The 26,731-nt window shown below is 36.9% G+C and overlaps 1 protein-coding gene across 6 annotated transcripts in view; it reads left to right on the top strand.

Moving 5' to 3' along the window:
* Positions 1 to 26,731, top strand: part of LOC149022331 (RNA pseudouridine synthase 3, mitochondrial-like) — a 75,088-nt gene that overhangs the window by 24,164 nt on the left and 24,193 nt on the right. For 3 of the 6 annotated variants that reach the window (XM_089150459.1, XM_089150456.1, XM_089150455.1), the window contains 2 exons: positions 2,071 to 2,172; positions 2,317 to 2,475. In XM_089150459.1, the coding sequence (XP_089006585.1) occupies positions 2,071 to 2,172; positions 2,317 to 2,475 (261 nt within the window). Of the gene's footprint in view, positions 1 to 2,070; positions 2,173 to 2,316; positions 2,476 to 18,672; positions 19,226 to 26,731 lie in introns of those variants that run through there. The other 3 variants (XM_089150460.1, XM_089150457.1, XM_089150458.1) reach the window with 3 other exon arrangements.

Raw genomic sequence — 26,731 nt, 5'->3', positions numbered from 1 at the left:
AATAAGATCTTGGCTACTGGTCCTCATTCAATTGAGGCGATGCAAGTCCTTAATTAAGCAGAAACTTCAGAAACTCTCTAATTTCAGTTCATCATAAATTAAGATTCATTCATTCATATGGTGTGAAAGTTGCAGCATAGGATCATCTCTATCAGTTCCTTATTCAAACTGAGTCTGAAGATAATCCGCTGGCTATTTTGGTCTGCAGAATATATGTTTCTATTTTGGTGACCAGTGTCTCATCTCTCAGTCCAACCACTGGGGGGGACAAGTGAAAGTTGCGGCAGTGTTTCACCTATATATAAGCATCACCTTGATCCAGGTCTGGCCAAAATTCCTGTACTTAACCTTCTAATTCAGCACCTTGTTTCTATTTTCAATTGTGGGATATTTGGGGCTAAGTTACTGTAGTTTCCACGTTATCCATAGCCTGCATAACCCAACCCTATGGTTATTTTAGGGAAAATATGTCCAAATAGGCTGTCTGCATCAGCTATGCATTTATTTAAATTTTGTTTCTTACCGCCTTTTGAAGTTAGTTTCATACATCATCGCTAGTCTTCTAGCTGTTTATAAAGTTTTCCCTCAATCTTGTAAAAGCATTATAATGGCATGTTCAGAAGAATCAGAACTCAAGTAGATCTGAAATTTGACAGTGACTAAATAATGACAAGGATATGCCTAGAAAATTTCGGCCCCATCGAAATGCAATGTGCCTCAAAAGCTCATTCAGTTGGAAACTGGGAATGCCTTTGAACTCTGGGCACAAGAAGAAGAAGAAGAAGAAGCTTGCCTTCCAATCAGCTCTTTTGAGGCCATACTAGATACAAGTTAGCTATGCATATCCTTTCTCACCACTTCTCCTAAGGTTATCTTAGGTCTGTCCCTAGTTCTTCTAGGTCTTTGATCTGGATTAGATACCTTCTCCATGCAGGGGCATTTAGAGGCTTCCTTTGGACATGGCTTTGCTGCCTCAATCGACATTCTCGTAGCTTATCATTTATCAGAGCTACTCCCAAATCCAAAAATTTACCATATTTTCACAAAAAGTACCATGCTTATACTTAAATATCTATGCACAAGAAGAAATTTTATTTCCAAATCCAGCATTCCATAGTAATGCAGGACCATCTAACTAACCATCAGACCTAAATGTTACAAAACAAATTAAATTCGCATCCAATACATTCCAGATCAAGAGAGGACCATTAAACCACCATTAGAGTTAAGTGTTACAAAAATGGTGGATTTACCATTTGTCATCTAACCCCAAAAAACGATGACCAAAATTCCATTTGAAAGCATTTCCACAGCGGCAGGCCTAAATTGACTATGGAGGGTAATTGGCTAGGAAAGAGGTGTACAGTTTTAGGTCTTGTCCCTAGTGTGATGTCGAATTGAGCCAATTGGAGGGCATTGATCCTTGTTGCCGACCTGAGTTAGATTGTTTATTTAACTACTGGTGCAATGCTCTAATTCTTTTCTACTATTTTGTTTTAACTTTTTGTTAGAGGATCTATATAGCCAATCCAATTTAGTTGGTGTAAAACTATTTTTTTAATTGCTGAAAAGCATAATTATTGTGTCATCAAACACAGCCAAGCCAGGTACCATATTTTAGTTATATTTAGTATACTGTAGTTTTATATCCTTAGCTCTTCTAGATTAGTCTACCATGATACATAAGGCAGCTAGACGGTCATCAAGGACTGAGTTAGTGCCTAAGGAATCCGTTGACTTGCTCATTTTGGTTTTTTTTTTTTTTTTTTTGGGGGGGGGGGGGCGGTGTGGGGTGATTGGGGGTTGAAATCTTATTAGGCATGTATAGAAGAGCTGGAATGATGTATGGTACAAAAGTTACTACTTAAGGATTTAGGAATCTAAATAGGCATGCCATAGGGGAATTGTAAGCACTTCTTACTGAGATGATGAAAATTTTGTTCTTTTAGACTGGAAAATGTAGTAGAAAAAATAATAAACAACTTCGTAATAGGTGGCATTGATTTTAATTTTAAAAATTTTCTTTTCAGTTTTTTATTTTAATGATATTGTACTAATTGGGTCATTTAGCCTTGGAATGATGCTTGTCGAGCAACAGTGCAGAGGTACTGGGCATTGGTCATAGGCTCTCCCAAAGAGAAAGAAGGTGTTATCCATGCTCCACTTTCAAAGGTTTGCTGTTTACATTTACTGCACCACCTATGTGCAATTAGGGGTCTGAAGATAATTCTTTTTAGCATTGTTGGATCATATGGATTATATCAGCACCATGCATTTTTAGTTGAATCTCTGACTGACAGTCATCTTTGATTTCAGGTTCTGCTTGACGATGGGAAAACAGAAAGGGTCACCCTGGCTCATCAATCTGGTGTAGAAGCTTCTCAAGAGGCTATTACCGAATATCGGGTACTCGGCCCTATGATAAATGGATGCACATGGATTGAGATGTGTCCACTTACTGGCCGGAAACATCAGGTACGTGTAGTAGCTAGTTTGATAAGTATCCATTTGTGATGGGACCAATCCTGATGTAGCCTTAGATTGAAGAGCCAATGATCAGGGCTCTTAAGAACCTACTCAAGTGGTTATGGCTAAATTTGGGTTCGAGTGTTAATTAGTGATGGTGAAAGGTTAAATATTGCTTTTCTTTTTTGTTGGGGGGGGGGTTGTTTGGAATTGGTGGTTAAGAGTATCTTTATGAATTATTGGGTCGAAATGTTCAGATTTTGTGATGGGGTTGTTCTGTTTAGACCAAGATTTGGAGGGTGGTGTGGAATAATATATTGGGCGAATGTTTTAAAATTTGTAACAAATAGGATGTGTACTAGCAGGTTTCTTCAAAATGGAAGCGGCTTTAGGGTTTTGGGGGTAGTTGTGGGGTTGTACACAAGAACATAGGTGGTAGTCGTTGGATGGGGCTGTAACTTGAAGGAACTTAGGTAATGGTATACAGGGATGATCCCTAAAGTTTGGGGCAGATTTGATTGTTAGATTGTTGGGTTTCTTGGAAATCCAAAAATCTTAGAAAGGGGGTAAAACCTTGGATCTGGGGTGAAGCAGATGATGGGCAGTTCCTTTGGTTTCTAAAGATTAGTTTGGACTGAAGATTGTTTTGAATATGGTTTTGGAGAAGGGAAACTAAAAAAGGGGAAATTAGCTTATGGGGAGTTTAGAAGGTTAGAAGAATAAATTCAAATCAGGAGTTACTGTTGTTGAAGAATAGTCTCTGGAATGTTGGACCTGATACTTAAAGAACTTCCGGCACACTTAAGGCTTCTATGTTGGAGATCAAATAAAGCAGCTTAGAGGAACTTGAAGGAATCAATTTTTTTTTTTATGTTTTTCCTTTTGTTCTTTGGTGAAGGGGATGAGTGGGTTGGGAATTAGTAATACTAACTCATGAAGCAGCAATGTTCAAAATAAAATTTTCATTAATCAAACTGTCAGTGCATCTGAGAAATTACATCAATATACATAGCTACTCTGGCTTACATAAGAATTAGACTATAGGAGTCAAGTAGAAACTGGAGTCAAATTAGAATTAGACTATTGTTCACGGTTACTGTTGATTGGAACTTCAAATAATGATTACATATAAGTACTAAGCTAATAAAAATTTAAAATAAGCTAACCGGTGCCCATGATTTTATGGTACCCGTCCAGGGAGGAATCCCTACACCTGTGGTAGTTTTTAGGCAGCTGAACTGCGTTAAATCCTTACCTTGAAACACTTTGACCTGCCATTATTCTGAATCAGCAATCTAGGTTATTCCAAGTTGAGATGATTGTGATTTCGGTTCAATCAAAGAAGCTGTGATTCGTCATAGATGAATCGATCTGCACAGCATTGTTCTACTCAATTGTTCCTGTCAGAGAATATTCCCGATATCCCAAGGGATCTTGAGATTGCGGAGATCCCTTGTGATCTCTCCTTGTAATGTGTTTTATTTATGGTATTTTTTGGGCCAATATAAGGCTGCCTTGCATCTACCTAAACTCAAGTATTCAGCGCTTCTTCTAGGTGTTCCTCCTTTCTTCTCTCTTTCTCTTCTTCACCATTTATTCTCTCCATATTTTGGTTGACATGGTGTCAGAGCTATCTTGAATCAGTCAATCACTAAGGCATTTTTCTAATATTCAGCCTCTTCTTTTCTTCCTGGTTGTGGTCTCTATACACCCTTCTAGAGTGTATGACTTCAGAGAAAGGGATGATTTTTCACCCCCGTATTTGTATCTGTAACTTGTTTGTGAAATTATGATGGTGTAAATCTGCTATTCACAATCAAAGCAGATTGCTCGCAGTTTGTTTAAGGAATGTTGGTGCCAATTGAGGGACGATGTCGAGGATCTCAAGAGGAGATCTTTTTTATAGATGTTTGATTTGCAGTAATTCTAGGTTTCTTTTTAACAGTGGATATATCTCATATCTGATTTTTTGGTAACATTTTTGAACAAATTTGGAAGCAGTATTTATTTTCTTATATAATGGGTGATAAGGAGAAAAGTTCAGTTGTGAGTCTTGTGATGGGAGGTTGTATTCTCCTCTTCTATTAAAAATACTTTCTTACATGGTACCCTTCAGGAGGAGGTTATATGGAGCAACCTCCAGGATTTGTTGCTCAAGGGAAGACTAGTGGTTTGGTGTGCAAAGAAGAAATCCCTGTATGGCCTTAAATAGTCCCTATAGGTCTGGATCAGCTGGTATATTATGGTAATTCCTAACTTTGGACTATCTCAACAATGATCAATTATTGTGCTATTGGCATTCCCATATAGGGGAAGATTTTCTTGATAGTTTATGGTGATGACATCATTATTGCATATGATGATTCTATTGGGAACACTGAAGACGTATCTCCAACTGAAGTTTTAGACTAAAGATTTGGAAAAATTAAAATATTTTTTAGGTGTGGAAGTTGCTCAGTTGACAAAGGGAGTGTTTCTTTCTCAACGGAAGTATGTTTTGGATCTACTTACTGATACAAGAATGCTTGGATTGAAGCCTTTAGATTCTCTTATGGATCAAAATTTGAAGCTTGTTCCTAGGGAAGGTGAACTATCTCAGTAATGCTTGGATCAAAGCCTAGAGATTCTCTTATGGATCAAAGTGTGAAGCTTGTTCTTAAGGAAGGGGAACTATTTGATCATCCTCAAAGATACAGAAGACTAATGGGTAAACTAAGTACCTAGTCATTGAGTAAATCTATAACAAGCTTGGCATGCTCAACATATATGCTCCAATTTTAAGCGGAATGTTAGATAATATTGGGATCTCTGGATTGCGTTGGCACTTGCTAGCACTAGCTTCAGATACCTTGGGATCTATTCTTATCCCTTGGGATATCTCCTTGCCTTTTTAATGAGTTTTATTTTTGATATTTTTGGGCTTGTATGGTGATGAACACATTTGTGTGAAATTTTAGGGCATAAAGCATGCATTTTAGGAGTGGAGCTACCTTAGGTTTTTTTTTGTTTTATAGATTTTAGGATGTTTTAGGAGCAAAGCAATTATTTGGAGTTTTGGGTATGAAACATGCAATTTTACATGTAAAGAGGTCCAATTCAATTTCTCAAGTGCAAAAGGGCCTTGATTTGGAGCATGATGGGCCGTAAGTAGATCGAGATACGATTATAGGCCAACTCCAAGAATTTCTTAGAAATAAAAGAAGCCAATTTTGATCGACGACTGAGATTAGTTAGAATTTTGTTACATTTTGTTTTTATTGAAAAAAAATATTAGTGTATGTATAGGGCCATTTTCCATTTTTTCATCGATTTTTTTGGAATATTTTATTTCCTTAATTATTTTTCTCTCTCCCAAAACACTTTATATATATATATATATATATATATTTTTTTTTACTTTTCCCCCTTTTTTCTCACATTAACTGATTCCGTTTTTAAAAATATTTTTTCTCTTTCCTCCTTGTTTCTTCTCCACGTTTTTGCAATACTATATTTTTATATTCCATTGTCAAACTATTGTCAAACGAATTATTTCTTTATTATTTTTTCTCTGTCTTTCTATTCCTATTTTTCTTTTTATTCAATTAATATTATTATTATTTTCTCTTTCTTATTTGTAACCCCTTCACCAACCCCTATAAATACCCGTCTCCTCTTAGACTTAGGTTACACTTTTTTTTTTCTTTTTCGTTTTTGTAGGCCTTCTCTAGTTCTTTGAATGCTTGGTTTAGATTCATTGTTTAGGTTTCAATTTCTTATGTAATGCAATAGTTTTTCAAGTTGTTTATGTTCCTTATTTATGCAAGTGTATTCTTTATATTTCAATCAATGTAATTTCAATTTCAAGTTCAAGTTTCAAGTAGATTTGTTTTTCTCTGGGTCTAGCAATTGCAATTTTGGAGCACTCCAGATTTGGTTGTTATGGTCGATTGAACTTCGAATCAATCAAGGTTTTTCTTCTGTTATTCGAGATTAAAGAGTTCAAGTAAGTAGCCTTCGTCAGTAATCTTTTCTTCTCCCTCCATTCCCTCTTATGTCTACCCCTCTCTGATCTAAATTTAGGATGCTTTTTTGCACTTATTTATTGTTTCCCTTTCCCATTTGGGTCCTTGTTCAAAGATGCCTACAGTCGTGCTTCTCTTTCGTTAAGGTTCCTTTTGCTTTGTTATTTATTTTTCTGTTATTTTTTTTGCATTTTTTCTTTCATATCCGTTCTCCTGATTAGTGGATTGTAAGCTATGGTAAGGGTCCACGGTCAAAGTCATCTTAGTTGTACTCCCATTCCTCGATCCTCAGCTGACACTCGAATCACTTCTCTTTTATTTATTTATTTATTTATTGTTCGCATCTTTTATTCTTGTCTTTATTTACTTTTGCACTTCTTTTTATTAGATGGCGAATGGTAAGGATTCGTTTTATTTTGACTTCCAATTCGATCTTGTTAGATGCATGTGTTAGAACCGCTAATTTAGCTTAAGTAATTAATTAAAAGTTTAAATCTTCTCACTCTCTTGTTACCATTAAGAGGACTTTTTTTTTGATAAAGTAATGAAAGAAGAAAGGGAAAAATAAAAACAAAAGGGGAAGTAGTAAGTAGTGAATTTTCCTACAAAGATTGAAACAATGATTCCAAAGCCGTAAAGTTGTTGTATAGCTTAGTGTTGGATTCTATTAGAAGTCTAATAAGAGTTTGTATAGGAGTTAAATTAGAGTTTGCATTCATGTAAACTTCTATTCCTTGTAATAGTCTACTTTCCACTTAATTATAAATTGAAGGCTTGAGATCATTGATCAATAAGCCATTCACTACAATCGTTTCTTTCAACATGGCATCAGAGCCTAAATTCGATTAGGATCTTTTTTTTCTCTTTCATTTCTTTTCTCTGCACTATCTTTTTTCGTTCTTCAGTTACTACTGCAAATTCGATTTGGTTTTTTTTCTTCTCGTTCTTCACGCACTATCTTTTCTGTTGCAAGAACCACCAAAAACAAAAAAACAAAGAAGAGAAGAACCATCACCGCTGGTTCTAACCCATCGACCTTCTTTTCTTTCTTCTTTTATGGCCGTTCCGTCCTTCTTTTCTCTTTGTTCTTTGTTCCTCTGCACTACATAGGTTCGATTAGGGAAGGCCAAGAAAGAAAAAGAAAAAAGGGGAAAGAAGAAGAACAAGAACAAGAACCGATTCATGCAGCCCTTCTTCTTTGCTTCCTCTTGTTTTCTGCTTTCTTCTTGCTTGCTTCCTACTTTTTGCTTTTTGCTTCTTGCTTCCCTCTGTTTTTGCTGCTTCTTGCTGCTTCCTACTGTTTTGTTGCTTCTTGCTGCTTCTTTTGATTAGAAGAGAAATCACATCGCAGCTGCTGCCTCCTGCGCCTGCAACACTACCGTTGTGATTAGGAAAGAAAAAGCAGAATACCAACAACGTTTTTTGACCCATCGATCGTCTGGTATTTTTCTGAATCGCAGAATAACGTCATCGATTCTCTTCTCAAACAGTGAGTTTCCTTTGATTCTTTTCATCTAAATTATTCTTTGAATCCTTGAATTAGCAAAGTCTATTTTTTTCCTCTTTCCTATGGTTCATTAGCCCAAAAACAGGACCAACACAACTTAAGAGTCCTAGAAGAGTTTCCTGACCAGGGGGAGACTTCGGCCAGTATAACTGAGGACTCTAATCCACCCCCTTCGTTTCTTAACTATGTGAAGAACCTAGCCAGGGGGAGACCACTCCTGTGAGACACACTGTTGGGGTCTTTCAAAACCAGATTGACCAGAATAAGGAGATGCAGACTTATCAGAGGAAGAAATACAACCGGCTAAAGCAGGTGGAGAAAGGTGATACGTTACCACTTCAGTCTCCTGCTCCAGAATCAGATTCAGATTCTACTGAGGTATCTTCTTCCAATCTTCCTATTGCTGTTAGAAAAGATGTCAGATGTTGTACTCAACATCCCATAGCTAAATATATTTCTTATAACTCTTTGTCTGACTCCTACGTGCTTTTATATCCTCTCTGACATCTGTATCTGTTCCTAAAAGTTGGCAGGAAGCCTATGCTGATAAGAAATGGAAGGAAGCTATGGTAGAGGAAATGCATGCAATGAAGAAAAATGACACTTGGGAGCTGATTACACTTCCTCCAGGAAAAAAACCAGTGGGCTGCAAATGGGTATTTGTGGTTAAACAAAATATGGATGGATTAGTCAACAAGTTGAACGCTATACTAGTTGCAAAGGGGTCTACTCAGACCTATGGGATTGATTATCAGGAGACCTTTGCCCCTGTTGCGAAACTAAATACTGTAAGAGTTCTGTTGTCTGTAGCTGTGAACAAACACTGGAACTTGCACTAACTAGACGTAAAGAATGCCTTCTTACATGGGGAGTTAGCAGAAGAGGTTTATATGGAAATCCCACATGGTTTTTTCGATGACAATACTGCAGGGAAAGTTTGTCGGTTGAAGAGGTCAATATATGGGTTAAAACAGTCTCCTAGATGCTGGTTTGGACGCCTTCTGAAGGCAATGACTTCTATTGGGTACAAGCAAAGCAATGCTGATCATACACTATTTGTCAAGAAGTCAGGTACTAACATCACACTTCTCATTGTTTATGTAGATGATATTGTCATCACAGGGAATGATGGTGAAGAAATTCAAAAGTTGAAAGACTTTCTTGGCAGAGAGTTTGAAATTAAAGATCTAGGGAAGTTACATTATTTCTTAGGGATTGAGGTGGCTCGATCAAATAAAGGTATATTCCTATCCCAAAGAAAGTATGTCCTAGATCTATTATCAGAAGTGGGAATGTTGGGGTGTAAACCAGTTGATACCCCTATTGAAGCTGGAGCTAAACTTAAAGAAAAAGAGGGAGAACCAATGGACAAAGGAAGATACCAAAGGCTGGTAGGGAAGCTTATTTACTTGTCCCACACCAGGCCAGACATCACTTATGCTGTAGGGATAGTGAGCCAATTCATGCATGATCCATATTTAGCTCATAAGAAGGCTGTTACCAGAATACTACAGTATTTGAAGGGAACTCTTGGAAAAGGAATACTTCTATCACCCACCGACAATCTAAAAGTAGAAGCATACACTGATGCAGACTGGGTTGGATCTCCAGACAGGAAGTCAATTTCAGGTTACTGTACCTTTGTTGGAGGTAATCTAGTTACTTGGAGAAGTAAGAAACAGAATGTGGTAGCTTTATCTAGTACCGAAGCTGAATATAGAGCTATGGTTCGTGGAGTTTGTGAGCTACTATGGTTGAAAAGCTTGCTGCAAGATATTGGAGTCCAAGTTCCAAACCCTATGATGTTATATTGTGACAACAAGTCTGCTATTAGTATTGCTAATAATCCAGTGCAACATGATTGAACTAAGCACATTGAAATTGACAGGTTTTTTGTCAAAGGAAAGTTGGAACAAGGGTTTATCTGCATGCCTTTTGTAAGATCTGGAGACCAAGTAGTAGATGTTTTCACTAAGGGTTTGAAAGAAAGAGAAATCCTTCCTATTGTAGGCAAGTTGGGCATGACTAATATCTATGCCTCAACTTGAGGGGGAGTGTTGGATTCTATTAGGAGTCTAATAAGAGTTTGTATAGGGGTTAAATTAGAGTTTGCATTCATGTAAACTTCTATTCCTTGTAATAGTCTACTTTCCACTTAATTATAAATAGAGGGCTTGAGATCATGGATCAATAAGCCATTCACCACAATCGTTTCTTTCAACACTTAGTGTTGAATAGGCTGACAGCAAGGGAATCCATATAGTCTTCGGAGTCACCTACAATCGAATCCTAGGGATTTTACAATAGAGTGGGGACTACTATACATTTTTGTTTATACTCTAGTTATGAGTAATTTCTTTGAATTATTTTTCAATGGAAAAAACACTTCGATTTACCTAAGAATGAGAAAAGTAAAATATTAATACCTTCTCGGCAACGACGCTAAACATTTGTTCGTGAAATAAAAGTAATTGCAAGCACACGGTATTGTGTAGCTAACGGGTCGATCTCAGGGAAATATACCACTTAATTTTAATCCTCTTAATGGTAACACGAGAGAGAATATTTAAACTTTTAATTAATTACTTAAAACTAAATTACGGTCCTAGCACATGCATCCAACACGATCGAATTGGAAGTCAAAATTAATTTTATCTTAACCATTCACCATTTAATTTAAAAAAATGTGCATAAGTATATAAATATAGGAATAAAAGATGCGACCAATAAATAAAATAAATAAAAGGGAAGTGATCTAAGTGTCAACTTAGGATCGAGGAATGGGAGTGCAACTAAGATGAGTTTGATCATGGACCCTTTCCCCTAGTTTAATGGTCCATTGATTGGGAGAACAAATTTTAAAGAAAAGGAAAAAAAAAATCTAGAAAAGGAATAACAAAAAAATAAATAATAAAACAATAAATAAAAAGGGAATCTTAACCAAAGAAAGGCATGACTGGGCATCTTTGAACAAGGACCTAAGTGGGAAAGGGAAACAATGAATAAGTGCTGAAAAGTAAATCCTAGATTAAGAATAGAGAGGGGTAGACATAAGTGGGAATGGAGGGGGAGAGAAGATTACTGACGAATGCTACTTACTTGAACTCTTGAATCTCGAATAACAAAAGAAAAACCTTGATTGATTCAAAATTCAACCGACCTTAACAACCGGATCTGGATTGATCCAAATCTGCAGTTGCTAGACTCGGAGAAAAAAGAATCCTCTTAAAACTTGAAACTTGAAATTGAAATTACGTTGATTGAAATATAAAGAATACACTTGCATAAATAAAGGAAACTAAACAACTTGAAGAACTATTGCATTACCTAAGAAATTGAAACCTAAACAATGAATCTAAAAACTAAAACCATTCAATAAACTAAAGAAGACCTAAAAAAACTAAAGAGAAAAGAAAGTTTAACCTAAGTTTATAAGAGGGGATGGGTATTGTATAAGAGTTGGTGAAGGGGTTACAAATAAGAAAAGAGAAAATAATGATACTATTAATTAAATAAATAGAGAAATAGGAATAGAAAGATAAAGAAGGGAGAAAAGAAAAAGAAAAAAAAAGAAAGAAAGAAAGAATTAAATCGTTTGACAATGGAATATAAAATATGGTATTATACAAATGTGGAGAAGAAAAAGAGGGAGGAAAGGGGAAATAAAAAAATATTTTTTAAAAAAGAATGAGTTAGTGTGAGAAAAAAGAAAGAAAGAAAGAAAGTGGGTAAGAGAGAGAAAAATAATTAAGGGAGGAAATAAAATATTCTAAAAAATCTATGAAAAAATTGGAAGATCCTAATCTTTGACTACTTGTGGGCCCCATACATACACTAATATTTTTCGTTTTCAATAAAAAAAAAATCTAACTAATCTCAACCGTCAATCAAAATTGGCTTTCTTTTATTTTTAAGATATTCTTGGAGTAAGCCAATAATCGTATCTCGATCTACTTCTGGCCCAACATGCTCCAAATCAAGCCCTTTTCACACTTGAGAAATTGAATTGGACCTCTTTACATGTAAAAATTGCATGTTTCATACCCAAAAGTCCAAATATTTCTTTTGCTTTTACAACATCCTAAAATTCGCAAAAACAACAAAAAACCAAAGGTAGCTCAGCTCTAAGTGTGTAAAATGCATGCTTCATGCCCTAAGATTTCACACATAAATATGCTTATCATATAGTGCTGCCTTGGATTTACCTAAATGAATACAATATTCATCCCTTCTTTTGGTGTTATTTCTTTCTTGTGTCTTTCTCTTCTTCTCCCTTTCTTTTCTTTGTATTTCGGTTGATAGTTCTTCTGATGAATTTGTGTTGATTGAAATGCCGTTCTACAATCATGCCCTCACATGGACTGTAATTTGCTAACTGAAAGTATGCCATGAGTGGTGGAGTGAATGCATCTACTTCAAAAGTCTTAGGAAGAAAAATAATAGAAAAAAAAAAAAAATCTGATAATACAAAATAGGAGTAAAAAAAATCCTTAACAATTAGGCCTCATTATAATTAGATTTGGATCTGTGGTTGGCTCTAAAACTGAAATGTAACTTTACTCACCTAAGTACTGGGCATATCACAGTTTTTAGCAGATCCCATATGGGCCACATGATTAATTGTTGCAGCTGAAAGGCTCACTTAAATTGTGTGAAGCTTTTATCTGATCAGCCATGTAAACGACATGATTAATCAACAAAACTGGAATTTTGAAAACCACACATACCCTGGAGTTGGACATGAAGACGACATCATATTCTAGCTGTTAGTCTCTTTCGTTAAATGATTGTTTTAAATTTTGTAATTCTTAGATCACCCTTATTCAATGCAAGATTGCCCTATTGCCATTACCCAAATGTACTTGTTCTTCCTCTTCATGATGTAGCCTTCATTGAATGAGGGCTAGTTCTTGCAAGATCTTATCTGAACCAGCTTGACCTTCAAATTAAGGTTTATTTGAGAATGTTTCCGTTAGGGTTTAGGATTGTTGGTGGGATTTTGGGAATTAGGGTTTTGAACTAGGGCTTGATGTTTCTAGGCTTTGTCTTGTAAGAATGGGCTGAAACTTGAATAGAAAGTAGATGACACAGGGATATGATCCTCCAAGCATGGTACATGCAAAACTTCGGTCGAAATCTTGGGTTTTTAGAAAACCAAGATGAAATCTGTGGTGCATGGAAACCTACGAGATTCTGTAGGTTTCGCCTGGTTTTGCGGCTTTCACCAGTGCTGTTTTGACCCCTTCCCCAACCCCTTTTTTTTGCTGATTTTTTCGTGCTTTCAAGTTTCAACACGTTTTACCCAATTTCAGTCACTTTGCATTCCACCACACCATTTACTCATTTTGGGGACTTTGGAAGATTTTTGCAAGGTTTATTCCAAACTTCCTATTTTTTGATTTTGTTTTGTTGATGGCTTAAATGAGAAGTTTCGAACAAACCTTGCAAAAATCTTCATTGGCACATTCAACATGTTTTTTATTTTATTTTGTATAGCTATGAAATCAATATATGTTTAGTCTATGACTATGATCTACGATTTTGTGTCGTTCAATTTACAAAGTTTGTATTTCTCGGAATCTCTCATATATTAATATACTTGAATGATAACTTTTCATTGGTTTTCTTCTTCTTCTTCTTCTTCTTATTATATATATATATATATATATATATATATATATATATATATATATATATAGTATATAGGGGGTCTAGGAAGTTTTAAGTTCGCTGGATCGAACTGTGCAAACTTATATGCAAATATGCCTAATACTCTCAGAGTATTTTAATCAGTATATCTGAAATAAACAAACGCAAAACACAAGGCCTACAGGGCTCCTGTATACTCACATTGAGCCAACCGAGACTTATGTCCAAGCCCGCTCTGGAAGTTGCACTGTGCAAAGCGGGGATGCTTTCTGCATTTCTTTTTGGGCCAAGGAATGCATTTCCGTTTATTCTCAACCAGATTTCAACTCTTTTTGAGATGTAAATGTTTGAATGCAATACTAGAATGATATGCAAGGTCATATGTTAATTTCAAAATTTTTGAGGAGTAGCCCAACCAAACCAATGGTCCTTGTCTCCTTAGGTCAAGAGTGGCTTGAATTAACAGACTCATCTGGCACCTCTGCAACCTTGCCGGCACAACGGGACTTACACTTACTGCCCTTCACGGCTCTCTGTGAGGCCTTTACCCAGTCCTTGACTGCCATTAGCCTATTCTCCTGACTTTATCAGATAGGGTCCTTTAACTCTACTCATTCTTTAAGATTTAAACAGACTTTCAGACCGTCAGGCACCTCACCAACTATTTCACGGGGTTATAAACAGCCATCTGAATTTCTGAATAATTCTTAGGATTATTTAACATCAGCTTTCGTAACAGTGTTTCACCAATTCTAGGTAGCACTGGAGTTGGGTCTCTTTCAACCTGTACTCAACTGTGCATACACCTAGTTTCGGTTATTACTGAAACTACTCATCTGGGATTATTTAAACAAATATGCATATGCTCCTACATGAATGCAGTGGTGGTCGTCACCAAGAACAGAGGCACTACTGTAGGCATGTTCCACGGTTATCCACCTCGAATATGCATGCAAATGACATGAAATACATAACTACCACATTACTCCAAGTCCATATCTTTAAACAATAAAAACTAAGAAACTTACTAACGAAGACTCAGTCTTCCTGCGCTTTGCTCTTGTGATCAGCGAAATATTGGAGTAGGATGCTTCATAAACATTAGCTGATTATTACAGGGCAAACTTCTTTTCTTACAAGCACACTAACACCTTTACTATTCGAGATCTTCAGAAGGCTCTCGATACCTAACTAGTACATAAACGTTCCTTATATAGACATCGGAACTCAAAAAAACATAAAACGTAACTTAATAAAAGATAAAAGGATAAAAAGGAAATCTTATCTGAACGATGATTCGTTCAGTCCGGATTCTTCTTATCCTAAAGTTACATCAGAACTTTTGATGACGTCATCATGGCGTCAGCAGAATCTTTGTATGCGTCAGCAACATCTTTAGATAATAACTGTTCCAACTTCAAAGTTGTCTGATGCGAGACCGATGATTTCTCTAATAGTCTCATTAAACCTGAGGGGTTGATCTTCCACCATGTCCATGATGTGGGCACGACTTTTTCTCATAGCTTTCTTTGTTATTTTATCTTCATGCTTCCTCTCATATTTCTTGAGAAAACAAGTAACTTTCTTATTTTTCTTGAACTTTCGTCCAATTATCTGTCCATATCTATTTACCCATCTTGGAATGAGGAGATCTCCAAGTTCAGCAATAATTACTCTTCTAGATCTTCTGCTGTACTCGTCTCTTCTGGGAAATCTTCTACAAACCATCTGATTTTGAAGAGCTGGATGAACTGGGTCCACCATCTTCCGCTGTCATTAGCTCTTTAACTTTCACCATCATTTCATCAATTGATTTTATGTATTGTTGAATGGGTGATTCAAGAGCTTCGACAATCTGTTTTTCTTTTGAGATTTCATTTGTCTTCTTCTTTTGTTTGTTGACAAATGAAGTCATGATCTCAGATTCGTTCATGCCTAAAAGATCTTTAGCACGAAGCAAATGAGCTATTAATTTTGTGTTTTCACTATCAAGCTTGCGGTTTGCAAGTCTCAAACTGTTAACTTCTTCAACAAGACGTAGCAAACTCGTCCTGTATATCTCACATTGTTCTGTCAAATCTTTCATTTCCATCTTTGTGATGGAACACTCATCGCATGCCATGAGTGCACCCTTGAAATCTTTCTGATCAACCTTTTCAATTTTTGGATCTTTGTAGAAGTTGACGCCAAGAGTTTTTCTGGCATCCTTCAAAGCTTCAGAAAGGTCAACATTGCCTTTGTAAAGAGGCTTGTCAACATTTCTAATACATGTAGCAACATCTGACCATTGTGTATAAATTCTAGGGAGTCTTCCCCGAAACACAACGTAATATCTGTAGCTTGTTTTTGACTTTGAATAAGCCATATTCATCTGAAAATTGAGGCAATTCATGACCATTGAGAAATAATCACGTTTGCCCTTATCTGCTGGATCATGGATACTCTGATGATGAGAAATCCATAAATTATCTAAAATTGTTTTATCTGGTTCATCTACCTCAAGTAGGCTTTTGAACTGAAATCTTTGGTCAATGGTATAGAGATATCTTTGACCATACATGATCTTTTTAGGTACGTGCTTCTTTTTCAAGTTAGCACTGCCCAGCTTTGGGAGCAAATCTTTGCTGCTTTGGGGATTAACCACAGAAGCAATAACTTCTTCAATTGAAATATCTTTCGACTGGGATTCAGCCATATATTTGGGATCTTTCGACTGTGATTCAGTCATATCTGTGGGTTGGGAGTCAGCCATCTCTAATTCCTGCAAGTCATTTTCCAAATAAGGATCTAGATAACCCATCTGCAAGGAAATTATCTTTACCATTAATATTTTCAAAAGTAATATTAAAACCTTTGTTAATAATGGTATTCCTGAAGATTAACCATCTTCTTTGGGAAATCTTACTTTCATTTAGATTTGTATAGAATTTGACTATAGCTTGACAATCTGTCCTAACAAGAATCTTTTTATTTTGGAGGAATAGTTCACCTTTGATCACAGATTCTACTTCAAAATCTATAGCTGCTAGATTTTTGTTCTGGTGTAATCCAGAAGCATATCTACAAACTTCTTCACTGGATTTGGGTGAAAACTCATTTGGCCTAATTTTAAGCACAGCTCCCCATCCTTATTGTGAACCGTCTGTTTCAACTATATGATAATAGGTCTCTTTGGGATAGAACTACTGATTTCAAGCAGTTATCGATAGGCCTATATACTATAGTATATAGGGGGTCCAGGAAGTTTTAAGTTCGCTGGATCAGTAGGGGCATACTATAGGGATGGATGTTTTAAGTTCGCTGAGAGTATTAGGCTTTGACACTAACATTTGTCAGATATACTGCTTGAAATCCCAGATATGGTAGGACAAATTGTCACTACTATGGACATATATAAGATCAGATGTTATTTTCAGTCTATACATTTCAGGCATAGACTGCATGTGAGAGATTTAGATGATATCCATGAAATAATTAACACTCTCATAGATTTAATTATTAGCATGAACATAAGTCTTGAAGATAATTGGGGTAAGATCCAAAATACAATAGATAAAATAGCTGATATCATAGGAGATAAAAATAAGATATTAAAACAGATAAAGCAAACTCTTGATCTAGAGAAAGATAATACAGAGGTTCTTAAAAATCTAGATTACATAAATCATAAGATTGAAGATTATAGAAAAATAATCCTAAACCTTGATTTATCCAAGATTCCTTCTAAAGATGAAATATGAGAATTGATCCACCAATTAAGATTAAGGGAACCTAAAGATATAGAAAAGCAAACTTTAGCAAATCTAGAAAAACTAGAAGCTGAAGCCTAAAAGATGAGCCTTCAAAGGCAGCAAGAATCTGAAGAGTTCAGGAAGAGAATGTCTCTAATAGATACAAAAATAGATAACCTTGAAAAACTAACCAAAAGATTATTTGGAATATGAGTCTTTCTTGTAGCGCAGACTATATGAGAGTTAAAGAAAGATTGAAAGAATTTTATTGGGGAGACCTACCTGAAGAAAATGTAGGTATAACCAAATACAAAGCAGTAGGGGTTCCAGATACAGTTATCATAGTTCAAAATAACATTGAACTAGAAATGCTAAAGATTATCATAGAAAAGCTTGATAGGATAGAATCCAAGATTAGTCAACAAAGTACTGTTTCAAGTGCTGAAATTGAAAACCCCTTGTTTAGATTATTCTGTCCGTATTGTATTAGAGGTTTTGGTTTTCGGTAGTTGAAGAAGACAAGAGAAAGAAAAACCTGCAACTAAGGAAAAAAGAAGAAAAGGAGGAGGTAGATGGTTGCCGGGAGCTCGAATTGAACCCCTTGTCATCAACTCATGTAATCACTTCAATCCCTTTTGCTTTCATTTTCCAAATATGGAAACATGTTTGCTTCCCTGTGCAGTTTTATTCCCAAAAGATCAAACCTGGGATTGATCTTTGTTGTGAGTTACAGCATCAAGCTATTCAGATCTGGTATAGAATGCCACCAGATTCATTGCAGATTTCTCTCTCCAGATAACTCACATTAGAAGAGGGGGTATGGTGGTCTTTACATTTTTGGTCCTGCAAGGGCATCTTGTTTTTTACGTCTCTATTACTAACAGTTCTAATAGAAAAGGGGGTGTGTGCTTTTTAAACTTACGTTGGGATGTCCGTGAATAAGTTGTTCTGTTTTTTAGTGTCTGTCTTTTGCTTAAAATGAAATATAAAATAGGTATCCCAAGAAATCCTTAACAGGTTAACAAGGCCTCTTTAGAATTTGATTTGGGTCTGCCATTGGCTCTAAAATTGAGATGTAACTTGACTCACCTAAATACTGTCCATTATACAGTTTTTGGCAGATCCCCTATAGGCCACATGATTAATTGTTATTGCTGAAAGTTTCACTTAAATTTTGTGAAGGTTTTATCTGATCAGCCATCTAAACCACATGATTAATCAACAAACTGAAATTTCTTGTATTGCTTTCCATGCAGATATCAAATACCTGCTTTTCTATAGAAATTTTATTAGCCTTTTTCATATCTTTCTGCAGTCATGAACACATTATCACGAGGCTTAGGCAGCCAAGGCATCAGGGCGCCTGGGCTCCTAAGTGACACCTTGACAACTATAATCATGAATTCGTCCATAGTTTCATCGAGATTTACGCGGAAATCCTGAGCATGGTGTTAACTCTCAAAAACATGAGTCATAAACTTCATAATCTGTAGTAATAATCAAAGCATTACTCTGCCTGTTTTATGATGAAATTCTCTGTTTATGTCTGATTTCCTTATAGACCTGCTGTTGTGCCCAGTTCAACCCTACTGACAAAACCACACACCATTTGTTTGTGTAGATGATCACGTTCATTTAGCTCAGGCTACCTATTTTCTTTTTTGGTAAAAACTATCTATTTTCTTAATTAATAAATACTAGTACATTTCTCTCAAGTTGGACTTCATTCTTGCCTTCCACTTGTCCTTTTAACACCTTCGATTGTAGTTTTCAAGGTCCATGCTCCTTGGTCACCAATTGGCGCTTAGGTGGGTGAATGGTTGTCAAAAGTATTGCCTATGCATCCAAGTGCTTTGCTGTTACCTTCCCCCCCCCCCCCCCCAAAAAAAAAAAAAAAAAAAAAAAAAGTCCTCGAACACCTCCTCACCTAGATACCACAACAGCTATGGGCAGGCAACCTGCTTTTTGACCCTGATGTGCCCTCAGTTGAACTGCGAGCCAATAGCCAAGATCTATACAAAAACTAACTCAAATCTGGGGGAGAATAGGCCAATCTCAACAAATCGAGTTGGGTGTGTAGGGCAGAAAACAGGTTATCTCAAATTAGGGTTGTGGAATGTTGTTTGTTCAAAGATTTTAGGGTGTCGGGCATCAGAAGTAAGATAGTCTATGATACCATTTCTGACGATTAGAAATAGGTTTCTAGAGTTACGCAGGGTTTAAGGCAGTTTGTTTGAGTACAGAAAAACCTAGGATGTAGTGGTTAGACGGGGCTGCAACTTGTATCAAGTGAGGCGATAGGTATGGGCATATGTGGTTCCGATCTTGGAGGATTCTAATAGATGGATTGAACTAGACCTAGATAGAAATTAGGTTTTGTTGGGAATGTGACAATTCAAAAAATGGCTGGAATTTGGGGTTTTAATGGTTTGACTGCAACTTGCATCCAACCTAGTGGGGAATGAATTAAGGTGATGTAGTGAAGTTTGGGACAGATCTGGTGGAGGAATTCTTATATATCCAAGTATTTGACTTGTTAGGTTTCTTAATCTACTGGAGTTGAACAAAACAGAATTATTGGTGAAAGAAGGGGGATGGGGTTGGATATCCTTACCTTCTATTGTAGCCCTCTACTTGCAGCATATCTGCACTATCATTGCTGATCCCATTGATAGTATTGGTGTTAGGATGTTAAATAACTATCAACACTCTCCTCTTGTATGTCAAACACCAAGTAGAATAATACTAGGACATTGATCACCAAGCAGAATGAACGATCTGGATTTAAGATCAACAGCTTAATAACCTGGATTTCAAAAACCCAAAATAGTCTCTGATAGAGAAGGAATGTAGTAGCCAAGCTTTGCAGCAGAGTTTAATTATATGATTCCACGTTGGGGCATTAAATTGATGCTGTTGACAGCCAATTACGTGTCCTAATCTTAGAAGGAAACTTAGTTCTTTTTAAATATAACCCTATTCCCAAGCCATCTGCATAGGAGTGTGGAATTCCTATCTACATACTAACAAAAAAAAAAAAAAAAAAAAAAAAAAGACAATTCACCCCAAAAAAGGCAGAATGACCAATATGGCTTAACTTGAATTGATCCAATTATAGAAAATAAATTCGTTTTGTTTCGCCATTTTGACCTAGTTGAAACTGGCGAAACTGTACGAGATTCAGATGGTTCATTTTGGAGGGAATTTGGGATTTTTTGGCCTGATTTTCGGTGTTCAACCTAATTTGAGGCCAATAAATACAATATATAGCCTATTATTTTTTTACTAAAACCTAACCCTATATGTTGTTATTGATCAGCACTTGCTCAACTGCATGCAGGTGAAATTGGAAGTCTGGAACATGTATTTTCGCAAATGTAAATATGGATATTATGCAATAGAACACTAAGATTTTCATTAAAATGCAACAACAAATATAAGAAGTAGAATTCAATATAGAAGTAGAAGTGTAGAACTCTGTACACAATTAAAAATTACAAGGAATGATGTATAACGATAATTAATCAATGAGGAAATTATATATTAGAAGTCCACAATAACAGTACACGATGAATGAGACCTACTCTAATCTAATGAAAGCTGTTGTGTCAGGCTAGATCCATCCTTTGAGTTAATGCACACTCTAAATACAGGACATATTGAGGCCATGTCATGGTATGCCTAAATTTTGTGGAAGTTTGTCATTGCCCTCCTTTAGATCATCCACATAAACTGGATAAACTGGATATCCCATCTTAGACAATGTGTCATAAAGGAAATGACAAATAACTGTGGTAACTTGCTTTCAGAAATAGATATTGTGGCTTTGGCTGTGGTACTGGTACTAGTGGCCTTGATGGATATCCAAAGATGGACTCCACAAACGATCCATCCTCATATTCATGTGTAGACGTCCACTTGAATAAGAAGATGAACGACCAAATGGCTCACCATATGCTCCACCATATCCATATCCATATCCATATTTATAGTTATAAACCTTGTATGGTGCATACCCCACACTCTCCATGTCATCTAAGCTCATGGACCCTATCGAGCCTGCCAAGCTAGCCATGTCCATGTCCATTTACCCCAGTTGGGTGGAACTGGCCATGGGGCTCTCTAAAGCAACTTTAGATGAGAAGGCCTTGGTCCTATAATGAGGTATGCCACCATGGTGCTCTGCGTGGCATGTGTGAATCTAATGGAGCTCGTTGCTAACTTCGATAGTTGAGCCGCATAAGCTCTAAAGTCCTACGTGATATGTGACTTCCTAATGAATCTGATGGAGCTTGCTGCTATCTCCGGTAGTGGATCTAATGGAGCTCGCTGCTAACTTCGATAGTTGAACCGCATAAGCTCTAAAGTCCTACGTGAACTGTGACTCCCCAATAAATTTAATGGAGCTTGCTGCTACCTTCGGTAGTGGAACTGCATAAGCTCTAAAGTCCTCCGCTACCACCATCATCATCACCATCATCACCACAACCATCATCAGCACCATCATCAGCACCACCATCACCACAACCATCATCAGCACCATCATCAGCACCATCATCCCTAGTACAAGTCCAGGCCTGTGTCTGAGTAGGATTCTAGGTCCTGTCCAGACCTTGCACATATGTTGAAGCCACAACCTTATCGTAGCTCAAGGGCCTAGAGCAATCCTCATCTGCAATAGTAGCTCCACCATTTGATCCCAAAAAAAGAACAACAATTGCCTTTTGAGTGTGTACTTGCCTCTCGCCAACCATGAACTCATGGATGTTAACACCCACCTCCTAACCAATATGTGGGTTAAGCCTCCCTCCAAGCTGGCCTAATAACGGTGCACCCTTATCCTTCACCCAATTGACAATGGGATCCTCATCATCTAACTTCACCTGGAAGATATCGGCGAGAGGGATCAAATCTCGTTGCCTGTCACGCGCTACGTTCGTGCGTATGTGTCGGAGCCTCAACCTTATGTTTTTGTGGACAAGTATAAGGTCATTGAAGTGATTGGAACCCAATTTGTTTTGCCTTTTCGAGTGGATTAACAAAAAGGTGCTCTAGTTCCTTTCACATCCAGAGGCAGAGCAAGTCTGCAGGAGGCCCTTGATTGTACCTTCTTGCGGTTCTCTGCAATCCTACCATAAGTAACCCACTTAGTTACTTTATAACAAAAACATTAAGTCTCAATAGATAATCTAGTAATTTGTAAAATGTAATAATTCTATAGGAGTTATTGATCTAGCATGGAACTTTGCGGCCCCGTCCTTGCATAACAACATTTGAATAAAAGGACCCGAATACGTTCCTGAAAACCTTGATCTATAGTCATTTGTAATGATGGTTAGCTAAACTCTTTCAGAATGCAATGCAACTCTTACCACCTCATTGTTAGATAGGGACTAGAGCATTAGGTCCTATTCCAACTTTGCCATAACGGTCTTCACCACCTCGACAAACTCCTCATCTAACCCCAAACACTTGTTGTATTGGTAGTTGGGGTTAAGATAGTAAGCTACACAATTTTAGAACTCACAATTAGATATAACTTGTGAATTTAAGATCAAATGAATGAATTACCAACAAATTGCATAATACTTACCAGGCTTATACATTGCATGCATAAGATGTGTAGTCCATCTGTCATTGATGATCTTTAGGAAGTTCTGGCTGCCTCTTGGTTTTGTTTGACATATGGCTTCCCTTATATGAAAACATGGATCTCAACCCAAATTTCTTGCCTCAATACTCCAATAACCAATGTAGTTTGTGGTGAATCTAGTGATACCGGGTCACATTAGGTCACCCTTGAGGTGTGTTTATATATAAAGTTCGTCACCTGCCTTGCCTTGTCCACTACATTCTCAACAATCTTTATCCTCCCAACGTCCTTCAGCATGAGATCGATGCAATGGGCCGCACGCGGTGTCCAAAAGTGACTGTGAGCACTAGATTGTATCATCATCTCTCCAATCTTCTTGAAGTTGTTGCTCTGGTTTATGACAATCTGTAGAACGTTCGTAACCCCTCACCTCTTCTACCACCTCTGGGAGGAGCCCATTTTTGTACTTGTGATCCTTCACACGCCTAGATACATCAACAGATTTTAGGAATACTATCTTCCAATCACAATACACCATAAAGTTGATGATGGACTTTTTAGTTGGACTGGTCCATCCATCATGCACTATGGTGACCCCATAGCTCTCCCAAAAAGGCCTCATCCTTGCAATGTACTCCTAAAGCTTTTACTTCTACTATGGAAGATACATGTTCATGATCTCAAAAGGTGTGGGGCTATGGTAACTTCAACCAACCTTTGTGATGATGTTAATCATTGATTGATGTGCTGTGTTGGTTGAAATGTGTTGAAGAGCATCCACTTCACCACTCTTTCCTTCACCTCACCCTTTATGTTCTTCCAAGCTCCTTTTGATCTTGGGTTGCCTCACCCCCCTCCCTGAACACATCTGGATTTTTATCTAGTATGGGATCCCGTCGTTGTGAAGGCACTACAAGGAGAAGGTGCAGCCCTCTAAGTCTTCTGCTTAACACCATCCACTGGTGTGCAATATCTCATGCAGGGTCACCCTTGGGTTTGGGAGCAGAGCCCTGTTTGTGCTCGCTGCCCTCCTCTTGCCTTTACTCTCTACCATCCCCTTGCCTCTAGGAATCGCCCTCCCTTACCTCTGTGATTGTGATCTTGGTTTCCTCATACTCCTAGACATGATCACTGTTGGATACACAAAATGATTGCATAAGTCAAATGACATCAAAATAATTTCTTTCTGACAAAGAAACAATGATGTACCTAGCTAGTTCCCTTGTCCATGTATTTTTCTTTAAATATAAAATCATTTTTAAAACTTTTTTGACAGTAAAGTCGGCTACCCTAAGAAAAGCGGTGATAAAACCATATGGCCAACACTTCAAAAAACATATAGAAAATCATTTCATATTTTTCTATGATTTTCAAAACCTTTTCTCATATTTTCCATAATTATTTGAATTTTTATAATTAGGTTATCACTTTTCAAAAAATAAAATAAATATTTATTGGGTGGAAATTTTTTTGACTCCGTGAGATCGTAGATGGGCCCTTGGAGTAAAACATATATTTATTCCATCACCATACAAGGTGTATGCCATATATATTTTTTTACATTTTATATGTAGGAAAATACATTTTTTTGACACAGGAAAATAAAAAATTAATACATTGTGTAGGAAAAAAATTTGACACCATAAGTTCGTAGATTGGTACAAGGTGTTCAACATATATTATTTCATGCCAATTCAACAACTATTTAAAAAACTTTAGTTTAGGGAAGAATGGTATACCCCAGAAATAAAATTGCCAAATCTGGTTGAAATGAGGCTTGATCCACCCAATGCATGTGTTTGTTGGCAAGAGCGTCACAAAAAATGATGAAAAACCACCCAAAACCAAGTGGATCTCAAAATTTTGCTCTAGAAAATGCGGTTTGATTTTCACTCAAAATGAGCAAAAATTTTGCAAAAATTCTGTTTTTATAGCCAATTTTTTGCGAGATTTTAAACTTCTCGACAAAATGTTGTCGATGGTTAAAATTTCGCCAAAACTTAGCTGTCTCAGGGCAAAATTTTGCAGGAATGTTTCGAATTTCAGTTCCCATTCTGTTTCGACCATGAAAAAATACCGAAGTTTGGTAAAATTTCATAATGCAGACCTATTGAAATCTCGAGAGAATCCTGACTATGTCTTGTGTGACATAGCAAGGCTTTATTTATAATAATAGTTATGAATAAGCAAGTACAATGTTCCCCGATAAAGTCTCTCTAATAGACCAAACTCCCAACTGGACTCAAACTCCTAACTGAACTCAACTGATGACTTACATATGACTTACAACACTCCCCCTCAAGTTGGTGCATAGATAACGATCATGCCCAACTTGCTAACAATACTACTAAATAACTTGATACTCAAAACTTTTTGTGAAAATATCAGCATGTTGGTTGTCAGAGGTAACAAAAGAAATCTAAACAGAACCAAGCTCAACCTTTTCTTTAATAAAATGTCTATCAATTTCCACATGTTTGGTCCTATCAAGTTGAACTAGATTATGAGTGATGTAGTTGGCTGATTTGGCGTCAGAATATAGCCTTATAGGTCCTTCTAGATTTGCTTCAAGTTCTTGAAGAAGACCCTTCAACCATAATACTTTACAAATACCTTAAGCTAAGGGTCTAAACTTTGCTTCAGCACTTGATTGAGCCACTACAACCTATTTTTTGCTCCTCCAGGACACCAACTTTCCTCCCACATAAGTTCAATAGCCAGAGGTAGACCTCTTGTCATCTGAACATCCAGCCCAATCTACATAGTGTATGCTTCAACTCTAAGATGTCCTTGAGAAGAGATTAAAATACCTTTCCCTGGAGACGCCTTCAAATACCTCAAGATACGATATACTGCATCAAGATGTGAAGAATAAGGATCATGCATGTACTGACTTACAAGGCTGATTGCAAAGGTGATATCTGGCCTAGTATGTGACAAATAGTAGCTGGTTTTGTCAACTGGTTCTCCTTCCTTAGCTTTCAAGTGCTGATTAGGCTCCATTGGGGTTTTAGTAGGTCTACACCCTAGCATTCCTGTCTCTTCTAATAGGTCCAAAGTGTACTTTCTCTGAGAGAGTGAGACAAAATTAGCAAAGTAGGCCAACTCTAACCCGAGAAAGTACTTGAGTTTGCCCATATCTTTTATCTCAAACTCTGTCCCCAACAATGTGTTTAAGGTTGTAATTTCCTCTTCACTGTTTCCTGTGATGACAATTATACGTAGTGTGACATTTATACTGCTTGATAAACAGGGCATGGTTTGCATTACTTTGCTTGTAGCCATAGGAGATCATTGCTTTTTGAAATCTTCCAAACCATGCCCTAGGAGACTGCTTTAGGCCATATACAACTCTCTTTATCCTACACAACTTTGCATGCGTCTCTGAACTAGAATAACTAGGGGGCACATCCATATATACTTCTTCCTTCAGCTCTCCATGTAAAAAAGCATTATTCACATCTAATTGTTGAAGACTCCACCCTTGGTTTATAGCACATAAGAGAACAGCCTGAACAATATTCATCTTAGCAACAAAAGAAAATGTCTTTTGGTAGTCAATGCCATAGGGTTGAGTAAAACCCTTGGCTACCGGTCTTGTTTTATATCTCCTAATGGTCCAATCTGCTTTGTGTTTTATTACAAACACCCATTTGCATCCAACAGTCTTCTTCCCTGTAGGCAAGGATACCAACAAAGATACCAGATCCCATGTCTTATTTTTTTTCCTTCCAAGGCTTGCATTTCCTCATCCATAGCTTTCTTCCAGTCTGAGTGAGAC

Source organism: Hakea prostrata, chromosome 3 (genome assembly GCF_041222555.1).
Source record: "Hakea prostrata isolate BN-2017 chromosome 3, UWA_Hpros_2, whole genome shotgun sequence".
In the NCBI taxonomy this organism is placed as follows: domain Eukaryota; kingdom Viridiplantae; phylum Streptophyta; class Magnoliopsida; order Proteales; family Proteaceae; genus Hakea; species Hakea prostrata.
This window is presented reverse-complemented; position numbering and strand designations above follow the sequence as displayed.